The sequence below is a fragment of the Seriola dumerili genome, unplaced genomic scaffold, assembly GCF_002260705.1.
Source record: "Seriola dumerili isolate Sdu_G_001 unplaced genomic scaffold, Sdu_1.0 BDQW01000138.1, whole genome shotgun sequence".
Lineage (NCBI taxonomy): Eukaryota > Metazoa > Chordata > Actinopteri > Carangiformes > Carangidae > Seriola > Seriola dumerili.
Genome location: NW_019174393.1, coordinates 13,213,240 through 13,236,571, shown reverse-complemented (window position 1 = coordinate 13,236,571; position 23,332 = coordinate 13,213,240). Strand labels below are relative to the sequence as shown.

The 23,332-nt window shown below is 43.7% G+C and overlaps 2 protein-coding genes across 2 annotated transcripts in view; both read left to right on the top strand.

The window, feature by feature from the left end:
* Window positions 1–13: 13 nt before the first annotated feature.
* On the top strand, window positions 14–4,993 carry trmu (tRNA 5-methylaminomethyl-2-thiouridylate methyltransferase). Its single transcript, XM_022749361.1, has 11 exons — window positions 14–199; window positions 395–560; window positions 686–792; window positions 1,023–1,145; window positions 1,251–1,423; window positions 1,542–1,595; window positions 1,767–1,833; window positions 2,072–2,172; window positions 2,365–2,509; window positions 3,226–3,308; window positions 3,469–4,993. Exons 1-11 carry the CDS (start codon window positions 118–120, stop codon window positions 3,616–3,618), a joined length of 1,251 nt encoding a protein of 416 aa, XP_022605082.1. The 5' UTR covers window positions 14–117; the 3' UTR covers window positions 3,619–4,993.
* Window positions 4,994–7,100: 2,107 nt separating this feature from the next.
* celsr1 (cadherin EGF LAG seven-pass G-type receptor 1) overlaps window positions 7,101–23,332 on the top strand; it is a 93,626-nt gene continuing 77,394 nt past the window's right edge. The window contains exon 1 of the mRNA XM_022749418.1: window positions 7,101–10,670. Within this exon, the coding sequence (XP_022605139.1) occupies window positions 7,112–10,670 (3,559 nt within the window). The 5' untranslated portion in view covers window positions 7,101–7,111. The remainder of the gene's footprint in view (window positions 10,671–23,332) is intronic.

Here is a 23,332-nt window from a genome sequence, read left to right as displayed (position 1 = left end):
ATGAAACGGACCGCAAACATGGCTGCACCTGTAAGTGACAATGGAGTGCAGTTAGATAACTTTACTTAAATACGTAAGTTAAAAAAGTATTTATTTTAAAGACTTTAATTTGAAAACATGGGGTTTGTAAGGCACGTCGTGTGCGCCATGTCCGGCGGAGTTGACAGCTCTGTGGCTGCGTTGTTACTGAAGAGAAGAGGTGAGGGAAAAAAAAAGACAAAAACACACAGACACACACCTGAAGTGTTGAGGGGTTAGATAACGAATGAGCACAAAAGTCAGAATCTCTGATATTTTTTTCCCCCGAATTGTGAAATGCAGCTCACGTTCTTCTTCTGTTGCCAAATGTGCTAGCATAGTCACACGTTTGTACTGTCTCGTCTTTCATGTGAAGGCTTCAATGTAACCGGCGTGTTTATGAAGAACTGGGACTCTCTGGATGAGAAAGGGATATGTACGACAGAGAAGGACTGCGAGGACGCCTACAGGGTGTGTCAGATCCTGGATATCCCTTTCCATCAAGTGTCCTATGTCAAAGAGTACTGGCATGAAGTTTTCAGGTATTTGTGTCATGCTCACATTATGAAACCACCTTATCATTATTATTATTATTATTATTATTATTAATATTGTTGTTGTTATTATTGTCATTGTAAATGTCAAATCTGGCTTGTTCTATTTTCAGTAATCTGTTGAAGGAGTATGAGAAGGGCAGGACACCAAATCCAGATATATTATGCAACAAGCACATCAAATTCAACCATTTCCACAAGTATGCCATCCACACTCTGGGTATGTTGATGCCACAATGATCATACACTGATTCTCCACTGGTTAACATTTGTTTGACTTTATTCATTTATTTATTTATTTGTTTGTTTATCATTTATTTCTTTCAACTGGAAAGCTATAGGCAGTAGTTTGAAATATAAGGATTGAATACAACTGATTTCCTACCATCAAGTGGGTAAAAGTCTTGTTCAGTAGGACTTTTAATTATGGTCGTGTTGCTGTTCATTTAGGTGCTGATGCCATGGCAACAGGCCACTACGCCAGGACGTCACAGGAAGACGAAGATGTATTCCAACAGACACACATAGCTCCGCCTACCACGCTCTTCAGAGATCGATTTGAAATCAGAAATCGTAAGTTTTTGACTCTCGTCTCCCAGTTTAATCTTGGCTGCGCCGGCTTTAAGGAAAGACCCTCTAACTGTGTCGACAATCTGTTTTCTGTCTTCCCTGTGCCAGCGGTGAGGATGTACAAAGGAGCAGATCTCTTCAAAGACCAAACCTTCTTCCTCAGTCAGATCTCTCAGGATGCCTTGCGACAAACCATGTTCCCGCTTTCTGGACTCACCAAGGAGTTTGTCAAAAAGATTGCTGCTGAAGCTGGGCTTCACCATGTTCTGAAGAAGAAAGAGGTACACACTCATCAGGAGAGCATGAATAGGACATGTTTTTATATCACCCTGTACACTAACAGTGAACTTTACATTTGAAACAATAATTGCAACATGTGACTCGTTCATGTTTTTTCAGAGCATGGGCATTTGCTTCATTGGAGAGAGACACTTTGAAAACTTCATATTAGAGGTGAGAAAATAAAATCTCATATATCACAATTTGTCTTGTTTTCTTAGTTTTTCTGTTTCCTTTTTCAGTGTTTCCTTTGGTTTGGAACAGAGCCTTCGGTCTCTGTTTGTTATCATTTATTAGAAGCCATCATTTATAAACAGACAAACTTTTTTTCCCCTCTTTTTTCAGTATCTAGAGCCTAAACCAGGAAACTTTGTCTCCATTGAGGATGGGACAGTAATGGGAACACACAAAGGTATTGTTTAGAGTTCAGAGATTCTGAAATTGTGAACATTTCTCCCCCAAATTAAGTTTGTCTTTATTCCACCAAATCCACAGAGTGTAATGGCTCATACTATCTTATATGTTAGTGTCAGCTGTCCTAACAACCGTATCCTCATGTTCATTCTCTAAATTTGTGTTAGACTTGAGACAGGCCATAGTACATCCTGTCCTGTCTCTTGATGTTTCCCTGACTGTTTGCATCCATGCAGGCTGGTTCACTCTGACGCTGGGCCAGAGGGCGAGGATAGGAGGGCAGAAAAACGCCTGGTATGTGGTGGACAAAGACATTGCAACAGGAGATGTGTTTGTGGTGAGAAAGTCTGACAGTATGTCCTCTATGATCTCCCCAGTACCATTGTCAGATATCTTCCATCGATTTTCATGTTTTTAAAATTAAAATAAAAACTTTCATTTTAGGTGGAATCAACTGTTAAACACCTTTTTGAAAATTAGCAAAAACTTTCCTGTTCCTTACTTTCTTAAATCTCGTGTGACACCTCAGGCTCCAGCGACCAATCACCCAGCTCTTTTCCGTGACACGTTGCGGACGGACCGCTTCCACTGGCTAACAGTGGACCCGCCTCCTGAACTAGCCAGGACCCAGATGATGGAGTGTCACTTCCGCTTCATCCACCAGATGCCGCTCAGTGAGTTTTACGTTTTCTTTTCATGTCACTTCATACCTCTGCTCCACTTTTCAGAGAGAAATACTGTACTTTTAAATTTACGAGTCTTTGGTGTTGATTTAACTGCTTAACAGTATATACAAGTGGAACAGAAACAATTAGTCGACTGTTAGAACATTAATGGAAACTATTATTTTAATGTGAAAAACATTTCATGATTTCCAGCCTCTCAGATATGAGCTTTTACTGCTTTTCCATAATTTTGACATTTAGACAGTTGGTTGGACGAAACAGGCAACGTGAACGTGTCACTCTGGGCCATGTTTAATTCATTGAACTTATTTTAGTTCATTTGTCACCGTATTCAGAATACGTCCAAACCAGGCAATCAATCGAGAAAACAGATTAATCCATAAGGAAAATGGTCATTAGTTGCAGTCCTATAAAACTGAAAATTAGCTCCACCTCAACCAATTATAACAGTGAAATGCTGGTTATGCATTAATGCATGAGTAATAATAATCAGGTGCTAGGATACATAATAGTAGAACAGTCACAGGGGTTATTTGTTCTGCGTTGAGAACTTTTACTTTGAATAGTTTCAGGACATTTCTTTTTATTATACTTACATACTTATACTTAAGTAACATTTTCAACACAGGACATTTACTTGTAATGGACTATTTATTAGTTCTTTAGTTAAAAAAAGGCTCTGAATTCTTTTTTATGTGTTCCAGCTCCCTGTACAGTAACTCTGAACATGGACGGCTCTGTATGGATCTCACTCTCACAGGCAGTCAGAGCTCTGACACCTGGACAGGTAACAGCTAACACACATGTGTTACAGAACATAGTGTAATTGCTCAGGACTGCTAATGTTACACCAGTTACTAAAAGACTAAAAAAAACGTACATACGATTCCTTTGTCTTCCTGTAGGAGTATTTTTGTTTTTCCCCTATCCTGTAATTTCTTCCCCAGTTTGCCGTGCTCTACAAAGGGGACGAGTGTCTGGGCAGCGGGAAGATGATCCAGCTGGGGCCAAGTGAATACACACTCCAGAAAGGCCGGGAACGGTTGATAGCTGCCGCGCAGCACAAGGAGCAGCCGACCCCCGAACCTGCCAGCTGAGGTGACCTCACAGCCCAGCGGTGAAGGGAACACAGTCTGTCTGCTACATTAGGTAGAGCAACACTAAACACGAAAAAAGGGCTTTGGGACCTTATGTCTCTGCTGGAGGCCGTATTTGAGGTGGTTGTAAATGGTTGATAGTGTTTTTAAATGCTCAACTTTGACATCTAAACAGTCTTGATGACACAAGGAGCCTGTTGCTTGGATTAATCATCCAGGTCAAAGTGGTTTAGGAATATAAACTGGAGCTAAAATAAGACGGTTTACAAAGTAAAAAGAATACAATCATTCACTTTACTTCTAACATCACTGAATAAAATTACCATCACCACATTATCTTGATCGGGAACAGTGTCTGTTTCAGATCATAATATACACAGGTTGTTATTATTTATACTCTGATAACTGTCCTTCGAACTTCCATGGTGGCAGTCGTTCTGCTGTGTTTGTTGACTGCATCAAAAAGAACATAAGCACCTTAAATTAAGTTTACTACAGATAAAAAAAATACTGTTGGATAATCGATCAATATACCAATTGATCCTTGTGTATCTGTTTAAGAGTATAAACTCTGTGCTGGATGTACTGTATTTTCAAAATAATTTCCACACAAGAAGAGTAAGTGAAGCTGTAGAAAACGCAGATCTTGGTGTTAGGACCCAGGGTGTGTGAAAACACCTTCCTTCTTAAAGGACCGTGGGTTGTCTGTGCCCTTCAGGGTTCTGCTGGGATTTGATTGTCAGCCAGAAAGGCTCCATGTGGATCCAGAAATGTGGGACATGACTATGACACAATTTTTGTGGATTCAGACTAATCTGTGAATAACAACAACCGCTTAATTCCTTCTCCTCCTTTACCTCTTTTCTGACTGTCACTCATGTTCATCTTGACTCTGAGCCGCCTGCACGCCTCTGCATCTAATGAAAAATGTTTTAATACACGTTTTACAACATTTAAACTCCAGCTTTAGTTTTTGATGCTGACATTTCATTGATGATCCGTATCAGACTCAGTTCTTGTGTTTTCACCTCTAAGGTGAAATTATGTTCCAAAACCAGCTGATGGTAAATATAGGAGTGGTAATTGCCTAAAAACATGTTAACAAACGATGGCAGCCGAATACGAAACCAAAAATGGTGTTATTTATTATTTTTGCCCTTTTACACGTGTCAACCACATTCTGAGTCAGTTTTTAATTATTTTAAATCATTGAAGAAACAATGAAATTGTTTTTTAATGCATATTGATTCCTTGTTGAGAAAATTTCTAGTGCCTTTTCTAGTCAGGTGTTGTTGCTGTTGTAGGTCGTGGAACTAAACTACAAACTGTAAATACTTGAACATTTACAAGCAACTCAATAAACCTGATAAGTACATGTTTACTTGTTTTCATTGGCATGTGAACTCAAATAGAGCCATTATACACTCACCCAGCCCTTCATCAGGAATACCTGTGCACCTGCTTATTCGTTATCCAATCACCCAATCACGTGGCAGCAGTGGAATCACACAACTGTGATGAGCAGGAAAGCTTATTAGTGCACAACACGTCAAACCTTGAGGTGGATGGGCTACAACAGCAGAAGACCACGTCAGGTTCCACTTCCTGTAAGACAAGAACAGAAATCTGAGGCTGCAGTGGACACAGGCTCACCAACACTGGACAGCTGAAGACTGGAACGTAGCCTGGTCTGTTGGATCTGGATTTCTGCTGAGGCAGCAGATGGTAGGGTCAGAATTTGGCATCAACAGCATGAAACATGGACCCAACCTGCCTTGTGTCAACAGTCCAGACTGGTGGTGGTGGTGTAATGGTGTGAGGCATTGCCACTGCCTGTCAGAATATTCTTGCTGACCATATGCATCCCCCTTATGGCCACAATTTACCGTCTTCTAACGGCTACATCCAGCAGGATAAAAACAACAAAAGTCATCTCAAACTGGTTTCATCAACATGACAGTGACACCCACCCCCTCCCCAGTCTCCAGACCTGAATCCAGTTGAACACCTTTGGGATGTGGTAGAACAGCAGATTGGCAGCATGAAGGTGCAGCTGCCAGATCTGCAGAAATCATGTGATGCAGTCATTGTCAACATGAAACAGAATCTTAAAGGAAAGTTTCCAACGTCTCGTGGAATCTATGACATGAAGAACTGAGGCTGGTCTGAGAGCAAAGGGAGGCGCTACCCAGTATCGGCAGAGTTTTCCTGATGAAGTGCTCAGCGAATGGACATCACGGAAAATACAAAATGTGACAAGTGTGTATTAGTTGTTCTACAGTTATTGGTCCACTAGGGGGCGCCATTATACAAGCCTTTACCTCCAGGGTCAAACTGTCATTCTCTCAGCTTTGTTTACACAAACAACAAACTGCTTATTTGAATGAATTTTAATAGTCTTAATTATTCAAATCTGAATCTTCGTCTGTTTGCCCAGAGGAGACAACATTTTTGGTATTTTTTTGAAAAGTTTCCTTGTCAGTCGTTTGTCTTTCGTAAAACTGGTTTTCTTGTGGAGAAAACAAATGTGACACACAATCCAAAGGCTCATACAACACTGATAAACAGCATGGAATAAACAAGGCCTTTTGGATATAGCCTACCTTTATACAATGCTTGAAAGTGAAAATAAATGTAAAATCAAAATGATGAAAAAAAGGGATAAAAAATACTTAATAAAGTAGTTTCACTATTAGATTTTCAGCTTACCTGCTTAGATTCTACAAGATCACTTGTTTTTTTTCTGTTTATTATTACTGTGTAATGATGATGACTGATGAATATCACCATGGACAACACTGTCACATATTGATTAAACAAAAGTAATCACTGACTGACTATGTGGTTCATAAAGTTGTAGCATCAGTGTGTTTGGATGACGTTATTTGAATGATGGTGTAATATATATATATTTTTTAAATGACATTCACAGAAAGGGTTGGTTGAAGTCGTGTGATTTAGAGACTGAAAAAAAATAATTTTCTAAGATTGTGGACTTGAGGTCTTAGTTCAACTACTTTTCATGTCTTTTTAATAAACAGGAGTTTGTGAGGGAGCGACATTCAAACAGACATTCGGAATTTTACCCAACTCTCAGCCTTATTGTAATAACAATGCACTTGCGCGCATTGGTCACCCGGTCAGGGCCACTTCCTAAATCTCCATGAGAAAAGCCCCCCCTCCTCCTGGTCGTGAAAGCGTCCCAAGGGGGGAACACAGCAGGTTTATGGTAATAAGCCTCTGAGGAGGAGAGGAGGAGAGGAGGAGGAGGAGAAGGAGGAGGAGGAGGAGGAGGAGAGCCACGGAGCCATTTTGTACTCATTTTAAACTCAGTGTGGGTTAACGCAGCCGCTGCGCACCGTGGACACACTGAGACTATGGATATAGAGCGTCTTTTTCCACGTTAAAACTTCACAATGAGGGATAAAAGTAAAACGCTGTGTTGGGAGAGGGAGAGTTAATGCTTTTTGCGGAGGAGTTTCGGTGAAGTTGAATGGGATTTGGCAGGTTTACAAGCATGGAGTCACCGATGTATTGGATTTGGGTTTGTGTCCTGTTCAACGTGCCGCTTGCGGGATGTTTGGAGATGCACCTTTCGGAGACTTTACAGCCCGGGACCATTTTGGCAAACCTGTCGCTCGGCCCTGGATGGACTTATAAAACTGACAGGACTTTATCCCCCAAATTCATTCAGAGCGTTTTCCAAGTTGGAAGGCACGATGGGGTTATCCGTCTGTCCCATAAAGTTCAGTGCGCGCAAACTCCGAGGAACCCAGCGCCTGTTTATTTGAGAACAGGTTCCTCAACATCTGGGGACGTTATTCTGACACAGTTTAATGTGTTTGTCCACGGCCAGGACTGTTTTATTAAATACAAGAGAAAGAAAGCGGCAGGTAAGCCAGACATTCACATTAAACACCTTTCAAAACTGGAGGCAACTTCCTGCTTACCCGCAGGTAAACTGCTGTTGAATGTAACAGAACTTTTACCTGTCTTTACGCGGAACGTTGCCTTTTTGGACACTAAGTGTGTTGGAAAAGACTTGAGTGCAGAGTACAGACATGGGGATTTGTTCCTGACCAGTGACTTCTGCCTTGAGCGCAGAGGGCAGCCCGAAGTGAAGTTGCACTGCGCGTTGCACAGCTTTCCAGGCGGCCGACTCTCTGTGCAGCTGAGCTTGACACTTGTACAAGCGCCGAAACGTCATGGATCCTCGTCAGAGACCGTCCAGAAAAAGTCTGGCAAACTGATCCGCAGGGGGAAGCGACAGGTAAACGCGTCTCCCCAGTTCCAGCTCCCCAACTATCAGGTGTCCGTGCCCGAGAATGAGCCTGCGGGCACGCGCGTTATCACCCTGAAAGCCACTGACCCGGATGATGGAGAGGCAGGTAGGCTGGAGTACAGCATGGAGGCTTTGTTTGACAGCAGGTCCAATGACTTTTTCGATATTGATTCTCAGACAGGGAGCATAAGAACCGTCCAGCCACTAGACAGAGAAGTCAAAGACACCCATGTTTTTAAAGTCACTGTGACTGACAATGGCACCCCTAAAAGATCTGCCACTTCTTACCTCACTGTCACTGTGAGTGACACTAATGATCACAGTCCAGTGTTTGAGCAAACCGAATACCGGGTCAGCATCCGGGAGAATGTAGAAGTGGGCTTTGAAGTGATGACAATCCGAGCCACTGATGGGGACGCGCCCTCCAACGCCAACATGATTTATAAAATTGTGAACGGCGATGGAGTTAACTCTGTGTTTGAAATCGACCCCCGCAACGGCCTGGTGAGGATCAGAGAGCGGCCTGACAGGGAGACCCGGGCCCAGTACCAGCTGATCGTAGAGGCCAACGACCAGGGCAAAGACCGAGGTCCCCGCAGTGCCACCGCCACTGTCAACATTTCGGTGGAGGATGAGAATGACAACTACCCACAGTTCAGTGAGAAGAGGTATGTTGTACAGGTCCCAGAGAATGTGGCGGTCAACACCAAAGTCATCCAGGTGGAGGCTACAGACAAAGATGAGGGGAACAACGCCAAGGTCCATTACAGCATCATCAGTGGTAATGTTAAAGGACAGTTCTACATTCACTCCCCCACAGGTGTGATTGATGTCATTAATCCACTGGACTATGAGATGATTCGGGAGTATAATCTGCGGATTAAGGCTCAGGACGGTGGCAGGCCTCCACTGATAAATGGCACAGGAATGGTGGTGGTGCAAGTGGTGGACGTGAATGACAATGCCCCCATGTTTGTCAGCACACCTTTCCAGGCCACAGTGTTGGAAAATGTGGCGATTGGCTACTCAGTGATCCACATTCAAGCTATTGATGGTGATTCAGGAGAAAATGCTCGTTTGGAGTATCGGCTCACTGACACCACACCTGGGTTTCCATTCACCATCAACAACAGCACAGGCTGGATTACAGTAAGTGAGGAGCTTGACAGAGAGACCACTGACTTCTACACCTTTGGCGTCGAGGCGAGAGATCACGGGATACCTGTGATGTCCTCCTCCGCCAGCGTCAGCATCACAGTGCTTGATGTGAATGACAACGTGCCCACGTTTACAGAGAAAATCTACTCGCTGAAAATCAACGAAGATGCTGTGGTGGGGACCAGCGTGCTGACAGTGACTGCTGTGGATCGGGACGTCAACAGTGTTGTGACCTATCAGATCTCCAGTGGCAACACCAGGAACCGCTTTGCCATCACTAGCCAGAGCGGCGGCGGTCTCATCACCTTAGCCCTCCCCTTGGACTACAAGCAGGAACGCCAGTACGTCCTGACGGTTACCGCCAGTGATGGAACACGCTATGACACTGCTCAGGTGTTCATCAACGTGACGGATGCCAACACACACCGGCCCGTCTTCCAAAGTGCCAACTACCAGGTGATGCTCAGTGAAGAAAAACCAGTGGGCTCCACTGTGGTGGTGATCAGTGCCACGGATGAGGACACGGGGGAAAATGCTCGTATCACATATGTGATGGAAGACAATGTTCCTCAGTTTAAAATTGACCCAGACACAGGTGCCATCACAACACAAATGGAGATTGACTATGAGGATCAGGCCTCCTACACGTTAGCCATCATTGCCAGAGACAACGGCATCCCTCAGAAATCTGACACCACCTATGTGGAGATTATCATCCTTGATGCCAATGATAATGCTCCTCAGTTCCTCAGAGATATGTACCAGGGGACTGTATTTGAAGATGCACCTGTCTACACCAGCGTTCTCCAGATCTCTGCTTCAGACAGAGACTCTGGGTCGAACGGCAGGTTGAGCTACACATTTCAGGGAGGCGATGATGGAGAGGGGGATTTTTTCATTGAGCCTTACTCTGGCATCATCAGAACTGCTCGCAAACTAGACCGAGAGAATGTTCCTGTGTACAATCTAAAGGCCTTTGCTGTAGATAAGGGGGTTCCACCACTGAAAGCAGCTGTTTCCGTTCACATTGTAGTCCAAGACATAAATGACAATGCTCCAGTGTTTGAGAAGGATGAGCTTTTTATTGATGTGAAGGAGAACAGCGCCGTCGGGTCAGTGGTGGCCCGGATCACTGCTGCTGATCCCGATGAGGGCACCAATGCTCAGATCATGTATCAGATCGTAGAAGGGAATATCCCTGAAGTTTTCCAACTGGACATTTTTAACGGCGACCTCATTGCACTCACAGATCTGGATTATGAGACTAAAACAGAGTATGTCATAGTGGTCCAGGCCACCTCAGCACCACTAGTGAGCAGGGCCACTGTTCACATACGCCTGGTAGACATGAATGACAATCAGCCGGTGCTGCAGGACTTTGAGATTATTTTCAACAACTATGTCACCAACAAGTCCAACAGTTTTCCATCAGGAATAATTGGAAAGGTACCAGCTCATGACCCGGATGTATCGGATAAGCTACGGTACAAGTTTGAGTCTGGAAATGAGCTCCATCTGCTGCTGTTGAATGAGGACACCGGAGATCTGAGGTTGAGCACGGACCTGGACAATGACAGGCCCCTGGAAGCCCCCATGACCATTTCCGTCTCAGGTAAAGAGTTCATATTTTTTCTTTCATCACCTCGTTCGCAAGCTGTTCCTTTTTCTGTGGTGTTCTGTGCATTTTTCATGTCAGTTGTGTGTCGGTACATGCAAACAATGTGATAACAAGGTTGTGTTAAGGACAGGAAATATGAGTCACCACGTGTGATGTATCATTTAATTTTTGGTTGAATAGACAGCCAGGGCAGGTTAGAGCTGTGGTGTTGACTGTATGTTCAGTGAGTGTTTGCTGCAGGCTCTGTGCAGGATCCGGTTGTGCTGCTTTGGTGTCATGTGGGTGATAAATGCATTGTGTGCAAGTGGTTGGTTGGGGTAATAAAAAAGGTGCTATTAGCAGGGCACCCTCATAACTGAGCTGCTTTGTTGTTACAGATATGTGGGTTTCTGTCACAAGTAGGAACTCACACATGCATATAGTGCAAGGGTATGTACAGTGCCCCTCGACCCCCCTCCTAGAGTCTATATAGGCTGCACTCTTTGAAGATGCTGAAGATTTTTGGACTTCTGTAGGTGTGCTGCAGGGAGGTTGATGAACATCTTGTGGCAAGATGTCTCCCAGGATTGCGGCAAAGTAGCTTTCCTTGCTTTACAATGTTTTTCCACGCTTGGAACTACCCCAGTTTTAAATGAAAGAGAAGTTTCATACAGAATTTTGGATCGTTTGGATCGGTTTCTGTAACGAGGGTTTTGGATCGTTAGACTTCATGCTACAAGGTCATGCACAAAGAATTTGCGTCAAGTTGCTGTTTTTTCCACCACAGAAGCAGACTTTGTTCTTTTAAGTTAAAGATTAGACAAATGCAAACACTTGGAAATTCACACCTAAACTGGCAGGGTAATGATGAATACAGTACAGGGAAACACACACACACTTTGCAAGAAAGCACTGTGACATTAATCAGGCAGTTGGACAGGCACGATAAATCTAATACCCTGACGGAATAACTACCCTGTCACCTATTGACAGCTGGTTGCCCAACCTTTTTCTTTCTTTCTTTCTTTCTTTCTTTCTTTCTTTCTTTCTTTCTTTCTTTCTTTCTGTTCTTATTCTTTTCCCACTCTCCCTCTCTCTGTGTTGGTTGATCTCGTAAAGCACAGTAAGCCTGAAAATGGGCAAACAGCCCAACACAGCTAGATCTCTTCAGCTCTCCCGCTCTTGGTGTCACCTTATCATCTCTCCGAGCTTAAGACTGCCAGCGTATCGCACATAACAGTAGGAATACAAATGAGCTGCTTTGGACCAGGCTGCACCAGGGCAAACCCACATTCCCAGTCCATAAGTCTAAACAAGTTTGTGGTTATTTTGCGTGCAAGAAACTCCTTTTTTTCTTTCTCATTTTTGTAATTCAAGCTTCTTTTGGCAACTTGGATATCTTTCTTTGGTAGAGTTTTTCTCTCTCTATTGGCTAGTGACAGAAACATTGAGGGAATAATGTAGCAGTTTCTTCGCTGGACTTAAACCTGTATTGTCATGAATTAGTGCTACACACTGTGGTTCATCAGGCAGTGGAAGGCTTTAACCAGATGTCTCCCCTTTTCTCTCTAACAGTGTTTTTGCTGAAGGACTTGTGCCTTTCCCTTTGTGCAAAACAAAAGACAGACTGTCCTTTTCTAAATGCTTTATAGGTGTTATAGATGACCTGCAGAGCATCTGAGCAGCCAGTGACAAACCACAATAGTAACTCGCCTTATAGCCCTCATTCATTGCCTCTGCACTCATGTTTGTCAATAACAGCTGACAGCTCTTGCAGTCTCCTTGACAACAGTGACCTCATGATGGTCCCAAAGGGGAGGGGGGGGGGGGGGAACCCTCTTCATTAGTTGTAGCCATGCGCGCGCACGCACACACACACACACGCACACACACACACACAGACACACACTAATATATGTAAAGACATGCTCATGCACAATTGAACAAACGCACACTTACATTGAAGAACAGCTCCAAACCCCCCTTTCCTGTTGGCTCACCCTGATGTCAAGTGTTAGGTAACCATTACTGCTGATGTCTTGACCCTTCAACCTCGGACTCTTGGGAGAGGAAAGCCTGGAGGCGGGGGGGGGGTAAACTAACAGCACCCTTAACAAGCACTGAGAGACACAACTCTAGTTGCGTGTGTCTCTCTCAAATTTAATCACTCTCTGGCTTCCGGGGGCTCCCATGTTCTCTTTGGGAGGGTTTAGTTTTATTGCGCATTGATTATTTTGACCCTTTCTCTGTCATCGTCTGATGTAGAGGACTTCACGGGTCGGCTTGGTTCTCAGAATTTGAGGCCTCCACCCAGGACCCGAGTTGGACTATTTCTATTTGGATCCGTTCTTACTGTACTCTGGACCCCCTTTGGTTTGGGTTTTTGGGTTCAGGTAGGTTTCTTTAGTCCCTACAGTTTGGTTTCCACTAAGATCAGTGGTCCAACATCATCTTTATCAGCTCATTATGTTTGCTCATGTCAACATTGGCATCCTGTGTTCATGAGTGATGAGATTGATCAGCGTGCATTAGCTCCATCTTTGCCCATTAACTCTCATTAGTATGCCCGATCAATGGAACAAAAGATCATTGATTGATGTATCAAAGTGAGCCCTGGTTTGTCTTGTTTGGAAAGGGCTCACAGCAAACTAGAAGCGATGAGGGTGAAAATGACATTTTGCTCTTTACACCCTCCCAATACTTGATTCCTCTTTGAACTCGTGCACCTCCTGGGGAGGTGCTTTTAATTCAGGCGAGCAGAAGGCCTGAGAATGTTTCCCGAACTCTCTGCTGAAACACAAGAACGCCCTGATAACTCTCCTGAGATACACTCGCTTAACACACTCTGCTAGCCACAACACTCTTCTATCTCTCCTCGCTCTCTCTCCCCCTCTACTTGTGAGTATGTGTGTGTGTGAGAGAGAGATGGTAGCCCGGTGGTTCGATAGCTCAGGGCTATGTGTTCTCATTGTAAAAGCTCTTATCTGAGCTTGTTAAATTTCACTTTGGAGTCTTTACTCTGTTTCCTAAAAGATGAGGGAGGTAGAGTATTTCAGTGTGATACACCTGCATCCCTCCTTTCTTTTAATGCTTTATTTTCTTCTCTAACCTCCTTTGACAGGTGTAGTTCACTTCTCCTACTTCACTGAGCCCTGGCCAGTCAGCGCCAGATTTGTGATTTTTCACAAATTAAAAGTAGAGGTAAACTGGAAACACTTCAAACACAGTTTCAACAGTTTCTTTCCATCATTATTACAAAATGAGACTCTCAAACCAGCTGGTTGATTGCCAGAACTGACAGTCAGACCCACCACCTAAAGCCAAAGTTTGCCAGTATTTGGCTGGCTTGTGTTGTTGGCTGTCAGCAATCTAGATAAATAGTGATTTCCTAAAGTGGTGATGAAAAGAAAGGTTTGATTTTAAACTTACCTGCACTGACTTTGGACTTTTGGGAAAATTTTGCCTGGATTGTTTTCTATCCTAAATTAGACAATCCTTAATTTTCTAAATTGATCCCAAGGAACCAATCTGAGCTGATGCAGTACACGGCTACTGCACAAGCTTTCATTGTCAAAGTGCTGATTTCTACAAGCAAAAAAAGGAACAGCATGTTACATGTGACACAGGGAAGATTGTCTCCAGCCTGTCTAGAAGCAGTCAGAGTAGAGGACACAAACATGTCAATAGGGACGGAGTGTGAGTGTGATTATGCCTCTTTCCTTCATGTATCTTTCAGGGCAGGAAAGGCCTTTATCAGCAGTGTAGCATGTCCCTGCTACTAGCTTAGGCGGCCGTGACTGTTTTCTGCTTCCTTAAAATGCAAAAAGGATTGTCCAATGTGCACTTGAGATTATTTCTTTTCCCAAACTGATAGGTGGGGTTGAAACAGCAAATGTTAAAGCTTGCACGAACTGGCTCCAGTTGGAGCTGTGTTATATCACTCAGTGATGCAGCATAGCTGATTGTAACTTAAATGATTAGGAATGATTGATGCTAAATCATCTTTTTCCATGGCTCTGATCTTTTTCCTTACCCTGGCTGAGTGGGACAGCGTGCTGCTACATGCACTCATACACACAACCCCCCCCCCCCCCCCCCCCCCCCGTCCTCCCCCTCTTTTCCCCCATGGGGCTTTGGCTGAGCCTCCCTGCCTTTGCTTTGGCTCCTAATCCCGTTCGAGGAGTTGCATAGCTCAGCTTTTTAACATTTCTGTTCTCATCCACCCCCCCCACCCCCCACCCCACACACACACAGCCCCCAAATACACACTTTCTCTGCTCCAATACACACTTTCTCTGCTTTCTCCCGCTACCCAGGATACATAATTAGATTTCTACTGTGACACAATCACTTCAGCTTTGCGCTTATTTGAAATCCAGGCCGAGATAAAATGCCATCTGCTGATGTACTCACTGACCTCCTGGACCACTTAAAAACATTCCTGTGAAAACCACAGCTTTTTCATTTATAAGGAAAGAAAAGTATGATTGTCCCTTCATTATGAGGGATAATTATACTTCAATACTTCAATACACTGTTGAGTATAGGGTGTGATGCGTTGCTCCCTGTATGAATTATGCAGCTTTTCATTCAAACTTCTTCATTCTTGTCCTTGGGATTCTTTTGGCTTCGGATCATTATTTGGAAATATTGCGTCACTCGTGTCGTGGAGAAAATGAGAACGCTTATTAGGAAAGAAATTACTTCCGGTGTGAGTCAAGGGACAAACTGCCTTCCTCGCAGCCTTCCATTCCTGATTTCTCATCTTTTTCCAATAACCGCTCTATGTTCTGACAAGAGAAATGTGACTCCACACCGGAGCACAGGTGTGGCGGCGATGCACAGGCACAGACAGTGATGCCATGTGACCTCTCACCTGCGAGATCAAAGCGAGACATGGGGTTTTACACTCACACACTCAGCGGTGAGAAATGACCCTGTACTCTCCCACCAGACTTTTGACCTCAAGCTGATGGATGGACGGTAAAAGGAGTTGTGGAGGGTGTGTTCAGTGGCAGGAGATGTTGTCAGTTCGGCTTTTAGTGTGTGTATTGGTGTGGGATAACAGGCTAAAATTCACTGTGACTTCTCACATTAAAAACTATTAAATCTACTTGCTACCTAACGAAAATCAATATGGTCTGGATTTTTTCCATAGTTTTCTTCTTCTTTATCAAAGAGACTGAGTAACCTGACCAAGGTGAAATCAATATTGACAGATTAAAAAGTGCTATAACTTTACTCAGTGTGTGTGTGTGTGTGTGTGTGTGTGTGTGTGTGTGTGTATGTGTGTGTGTGTGTGTCATGTGTACCTGGATGGAGTCTGCGAGCCTCAGCCCTGTCTGCAGCAGCTCATATGTTTTCCTACAGTATGTGTGTGAGATATGCTGCCATTCCCGGGCATGGCACTCTCAGTAACTGATATCGAGAGATCCCATTCATTCCTAAGATATCACACACACTGCTGGTTTTAAACTTTGCCCCTCACCACATTCCCCTCTGTCTCCTCCCTCCTCCCTCTGTCTCACTGTTCTTTCCTCTCACCCTCGGCCTCATTGTCTCCCCTCGTTTCTTCTCTCTTCTTCTGCTTCTCCTCTCTTTTCTAAAGAATGCACCCGTTGCTTGACCATGTGTTTGGACGGTGTTGTTTCTACTGCCACGTGGTTGTTGAGGTTAAATCTGTCCTGAGTGGTTACAGAAACTTATTAGATTACCGTCTTCTCGCTTTCTCTGTCTTGCATGTCTGTCTGTCTCTGTGTGCCTGTCCATGTTTTTTGAATGTATGCGTATGTCTGCATACCTGGCTGGCTGCTCATCTATCAGTGTGTCCAGTAGGTTTCTTTGCCCCACTAGTGGGTCAAGGGATAGAAGTGTCAGTCTGTTGGTTTCAGGTCAAACCTTATAAACAGTTTCTCCTGCATAAAATGCATCACTGTGTTGTGGTTTAGACTGTTAAAGAAGAATTTATAACTCGACATCTGCAGTTGAATGAATGTCAGTTTAAACTAATAACCTGGCCTTTTTCCAAAAGAGGAAATTGTTAAGTAGCATATTTCCGAAATCAATTTTGAAGACATACTTTGACATATTAGGTAATACGCTTATTTGCTTTCATGCCAAGAGTTTGATGAGATGATTAAAAGCGAGACCACTCGCACATCTGTCTGTTCAGAATTAGCTTACAGCCATTTGTTGGTAGATTTAAGAGTATAAAAGACAAGTTGCAAACCTTTAGACAGAGCCAGGCGAGCTGCTTCCATCCTATCTCCTGTCTTTATGCTAAGCTAAGCTAACCATCCATATTTTGCATGGACAAGAGAGTGGTATCAAGTCAGACTGTTCCTTTAAGACACTTTTGTCTTGCAAATATTCAGCAGATGTTTTATTAATTGAAAACTCAGTTGAGCTACATGATGTTTCCTTGTCTGCAGGCAGGGAGGGGAGAGTGAGCAGAGAACACTTGCAGGTGGAATGACAGTGTTGGTGTCTCCATGTCTCTGTTTGCTCAATGAATGAGAAAGGAATCACATTCATGCTTAATCTTGTACATCCACCCCGGGCTTCAATGTGTGTCTGTTAGGTCTCTGCGTGTGTTGCTGTGTGTGTGTGTGTGTGTGTGTGTGTGTGTGTGTGTGTGTGTGGGCCTCCAGGCTTTAGTGTAGAGTTTGAAGTGTAAATACCACAGGATCAGGATTGGTCACTGTTCGACTCCACTGATGTCTGAACGCTCAATTACAGGCTACAGAGAGAGAGAGAGAGAGAGAGAGAGAGAGGAGGAACGTCCTCATGGATCTAAGCCTGTCTGTTGATGCCGTCACTGCCTGTGAGAAGCATTATGGCCGCACAGTGACTGTGGGATAGTTTGGGTGCTGCTCCCAGTTCTCCCAAGGGAGACTTCACTCAAAAGATTTTTTGTTATAATATTATACAGAGGTGAGGATAGTAGTTTTTACACCTAACTCCTACACAGCATGAATTACACTTTGTTTATTAGATTGATGTCTAAATATGCCGTACCTGTCCACCTTTTGCTACTTAATCCACGCACTGCTGTCTCGAGAGCAGTGTTTTGTTTCCAGCAGGAAAGCTCTCTAAGCATCGTGCTGGTTTCTGTCGCTGGCTGGAAAGCGAGCTACAAAGTGTGGTGTCTTCCCATCATGCAACTGTGTTTGCTGTGGGGATTTCAAAGAGGGGCTGTTTGTTTGCAAACACCTTTGCCTTGGGCTCGGGTTGATCAAGGTAAAGGGGTAAAAGTGGTGGGGGGTATTTGAAGGGGGGGGGTTCCTTTTGTTTTTCTGTGTGATCTGTGTGTGTGATCGTACCTTGGTTTTACAAATTTGAGTATATTGTATTTTTAATGTGTGTGAGTGTTTCTGTGTGGGTGTGACTTTCATCTAGTTTGACACACAGATGACATACACACCCCTTTTCACTCAATGTCACACACACACACACACACACACACACAGAAAGAGAGGGTAATCTCTCGCTTACATGCTGCAGGACAGTGATTTCACCACTCAAACTCCAACAGGTCTTGGGTGGTGGAGGGGTCGTATTTGATTGTAACCTGACACACCTCTCTCACTCTCTTGTTCTTATTCATTCTCTCTCACTCGGACGACACAATGCTCTCCTTTGTCTCCCTCATCGAGGAGGCAGGGGAAGCGCCGTGGCTCGCCGGCGGCTCACGAGTGTGACATTACATGCGTCATGATGTGCGATGACCAGCTGCAGGAATGTTAAGTGGTGGTGGTGGAGGTGGTCGTGTTAGTATTTAGCCAGAGTGAATGACAAGTGTGACAGTGACGGGGAAGGAGGCAAAAGAAGTGGAGAAAGAGGGGAAGATAGGGAGACAGTTGGAGCCTCCTGGTTGTGGTTGTATGATGGGCAGCGTTCACACCGCAGGGCTTCATTCTCAGTTACTAATTGTGGCTCGTATCTGATTTCGTGGGATGTATTTTACCTGTAGGAACCTGCATGATGAACTGTCTAAAGACGTGTTAGCAAAGTAATAATCACAAAAGACGTCATCTTTTTATACCTGTTTTGTCTTATTCGAAACACATCGTTCCTCAGTTTTTGGCTTTGTCTCCATTGTTGTGTCTTCTTGTCCTCCATACCAAACCCTGGCTTGGGCAAACTGCTCTAGTGCCAAGTTATGAGAACAGCCTCATGTGAGTGACATGACATTTACTTGTTGTCGAAGCAACACTGACAAATTTAGATTTGAGCACTCAAACACCAGTCATGTGTAGGTTACATGCCATCAGGTCAGATTCTGTGCTGATATACTGTATCCATGCGGTGCACATGGGAATAGAAATCATGTGACTCTTTTGCCCTTTTACACCAATTAAAAAACACCAGGTCACATGTGAGTGTAAAAAATCGAGTTTAGGCTCTTTAAGTTTAAATGCTTCACTGTTTACTTTAAAAATGGTTCGACCTTTAGCTCCATCATTGACCTTTTAACTGTGAGAAACCAGACTTTACCTTGAGGTGTCCAGGCTGGTCTTCAGTCTAGACTGGTCTTGGTCTAGGAAGCAAAATTTTCACCATTAGGGCCCCTACAATGATGAACAACCTGCCTGAGGACCTAAGGCCAGTTAGCTCACTGCAAATTAGGAACATAACAGACTTAAAATCACCACTTCACCCAGGGCAGAAAAAAACAGTAGCTGTTATTCAAAGTGGATCTTACATGACTCATACTAGAGTGCACTGAAAGACTTCAGGTGCTGTTTCTCTGAAAGCAAAACTTCTTTCCTCCATTTTGGATTAATCATTAACAGAGCTAAGCTACTTACTAACAGCCACCAGCCTGTGTTTTCTGTGGTGTGTGAAGATGTTGCTAGTCAGTCAGTCAGTATAAAGTTAGCGCCTATCAACTACATTATAGCACACAACTACCGTGGGTTTAGATAATCAAATTAGCCGTATGAGGACTTGACATGGGAGGACAGCGCAACTGCTGGTTAATGCTGTGATGGTGATTTTTGTTTTTGTCGGATGAGCGGCTAATGGCAATGTTTTATCTCCATAAGCTGTTAGCCGCATCCAGTACCGCTCACTGTATATGGACTCGGAGGCCCAGCAGAATCCAATGTGCCAGCATCCTGTAATTACGACTTGTGGTTTTCTAAGAGTTAGATGAGATGATTGATACCACTCTCATCTGTCTGGTACAGCAGCTAGCTTGTCTTCCTCAAGTCTTCAAGGCCTCAAGGCACATAACCTCCCATTAAACCACAACTTGTCATTTTGAGGCTTAGGTTTTGTACGCATTAAGCAAACGAGATACAACATGTTAATAAGTGAGCTTTAAATGTTCTGGTAAGCAGAGTTTGTTAACTTGTGGACAGAGCCAAACTAGCTGTTTCCCCTGTCTCCAGTCTTTATGCTAAGCTAAGCTAACTGGCTTCTGGCTGTAGCTTCATATTCAGCTTACAAATATGAGAGAGTGGTCTCAGTCTTCTTGTCTAACTTTTGGCAAGACATTTAATAAGCACGTGTCCCAAAATGTTGAGCTACGTGTCTGACACTCACTCGTACTCATCGCAACCCGAGTTTTTAAAGTTCACATACTTTGTTTGGTGTGTACACTACCACCTCTGTTCTAATCCTGCCTTACGTCACTGCTTCTGCCACGCACAGTAACTTCATATCTTAGCCATTGCTAAGGGACAACCCTTGCCCCCTGTGTAATAGTCCTATGTGCAATGCGTTGGGCTACGATCCTCACAGCTATTAAGACTTGGCATTAGCTCCGACAATGCAGGTATTAGGATGAAATGTCAAACGGCTTAAATGGACTGAGTTCACTGGCACAAACAGAGCAATATCTGTTTAGCATTAAAGTCCCATTGCTTAATCCAGAGCAAAGCAAATAACCTGCTGTTCTGCAGAAACGTAACTCTTGATACAAGCAGCGACACTGGGTGACAGTGCAAAACGAGTATTAAAGAAAAGCTTTTCGAGTTGGAGTTGGATGAAAACATTTCTATCAACAACTTTCCTGAAAACAGATACCTTCCCATAATTGCTTGATTGGGGCTTTAACACTGATCCTCTGCGAGTGTGTTGATCTTGGACTCGACAGAAAGACTTCATGCCAGATTGTGTTCACAGAGGTGTCAGTTTTAGTCTTTCCCCCCCTCAGCCAGAGAAGGAGCTGGTGACAGGTGTAATCTTGACAGTTAATAGCTTGTGGGTGGGAACTTGTTGATGCACGCTTGGCTCTCAAATTGTTGTCCCTTTTTTGTCTCACTGTCTGTCAAACAGCACTTGGGATTCTCAAAAAGTTATCTTTTGATTAATCATTGTATATAAGTTACAGGTGGTGTAGATGCATCTATAATTTCCTCAGTTCTTATCTTCCTCCTAAGATTTATTACTGAAGTAGTTGGCACCGTGATAGACAGCTATGGTAGCAGTCTAATTCCAAAGCCTTTAATTATAGAGGGTAGTGTAGGTAGTATTTCTTCCAGGGCACAGAGTACAAGTAGCCTCTGCTCGCCAGGTAAATTGCAGCGTGTTCCCCAGATTTTTAGTCTGAGGGTAATTTTAGTGTAACATTTATTTTTAGCCACGCTAGTGCCGTCGCTCCAGTGATGACAGTGTTTGTCACTTGATTTTTGGGTGGGTTGACATGAGCTTTGGTACACACATTCATGCCCCCCCTCAGGATGAAATGGAATGCCAAAAAATGCTCACACCAACACGGTGTACATTGGAAACACACCTGCTAAACATCAACAAGCTGGCACTGTCAATATGAGCATGTTAGCGCCACAGTGTCTAAGTACAACCTTACAGAGGTGCTCGCATGATTGTAGACTTGTATTTGCTGAAAGGACGATACTTACCTACTGTTAAATCCTATCTTTAGATTTAGATCTTATTCATGACACTGACCAAACATATATTAGAGACTGTTTGTGTTTCATGACTTTTGTGACTCTGTTGACTCCCAAAGGGATAAAATTGTTCCTTCTTTGGAGGGTCAAGCACAGGAGGATTTAATATCTTGCTCATGGGCACTTCAGTAGCCTGGATGTTTACTGTCTTGAAGGGTTTTGAACCCTGACTGGGAGGAGAAACTGATTTTGGGAATGCCCCTACCCCCCATCTCTCTCTGGTATGTCAGTCACAGACAACTGCTGTCATCATGAGTGTCACCTTACAACCTCCTGACAGCTTCTGTTTTACTCTGACAGCACCTTTCTCTTGACAAGTTGAAGGGGAAAAATACTTGTGAAGAAACACTTACATATTAACACAAAGCAAATTTATTTGTGCCTGCAACAATCGGCTTACACTCTAGTGTACGGAGTAGTGAGAGGACAGTGGTGTTAGCAGACAATGCGTACACCACACCCTGGGTCACACTTGGCCCTTACCGGCAGAGCGGCTTAGGCCTCTGTAAGCATTTCAAAAGAACAGACTAAGACGTGCAGATTGAAGCTTTGTATGTTTTCTCCAACGCTCCAGGCTTCATCTTTTAACAGAGAGCGAGAGACACCGTCACATAGATGCAGACAGAGGGAGCTCCGAGGTGTATTGGGTTTGCTCTGCCTTTTGATGGGGTGTCAACATGCTCCTTTTGAACTGAGACATCCTCCTGTTACATTTTGGATAGGGTGACTCATGCACTTATAGGAAAAAAAAAAACACATATGAACGTCACAGAAGCATCCGCATCTGCACTTGCACATGCACACTCGGGTGCAGACGCCCCTCTCTCCCGTCACACACGATCCAGCTCATAGACCAGCTGTGGACTTTGCAGTGGTCCGACATCTTCCCCTGCAGTGTTAAGGCCAAGTTTCACACAAAGATCCCTTCCACCTTTTATACGCCACACAAAAACCGCCTCACCCTCCCAAAATGTCTTCAATTACACGTGTATCAAAGTAGAGCTACTTTATCCTCCAGGAACAGCTTTTACGCAGCAACTTAAAATTTTTTTTTTTCTTTGGCTCTTCATCACATTGATGTAAAATTCAGCTGGATTTTTATGAAGCACATTTAATATATAAGCCATATATAACCTAATAGATTGTTTATAAGCAGATATAAGGACATTTTATTGTATTTTATTTATACATGCTTATAAACTATTCATTAAATGTTTATATTCTAATGATAAATGTTACAGTAAAGTTACACTACAAATGACACTACAACTGTAAGCAAAGCAGCACGATTTCCTGCCCTTTTCGCATAAATAAGGTTTTAGAGTGTCTTATAGATTGAGATATTTTTGGTCAACATAAATCCAGTTAATCCTGCCAGTCTCTCTTCCTTGGTAATGCATATTAACTTAGGGAGTGCAGCACTTGTGGTCAGTATATATAAAAGAGGAAGTGATGCCGTACTTATCAGTATGAGATGTTGAGGGGCCCTCCTGACACCTCTGTTATGGAGCAGAGCCAGGAGCCACAATGCTCCTCTCTGTCTGCGCTCATCCCATGTGATGTTTGAAAATGACATACGTGCTGCTGTCTCCACTCAACGGCCCCTTATCAAATTACAGCCTTGGTTTCAGTGAAGAGCTGTTTGTTTGTTTGTGTTTGTATGCATGACTCCGTTGTGTGTGTGTGTGTGTGTGTGTGTGTGTGTGTAGTATAGAGGATGATCAAAAAATTACCCTTGCATCAAAGTAACGCCAAGCT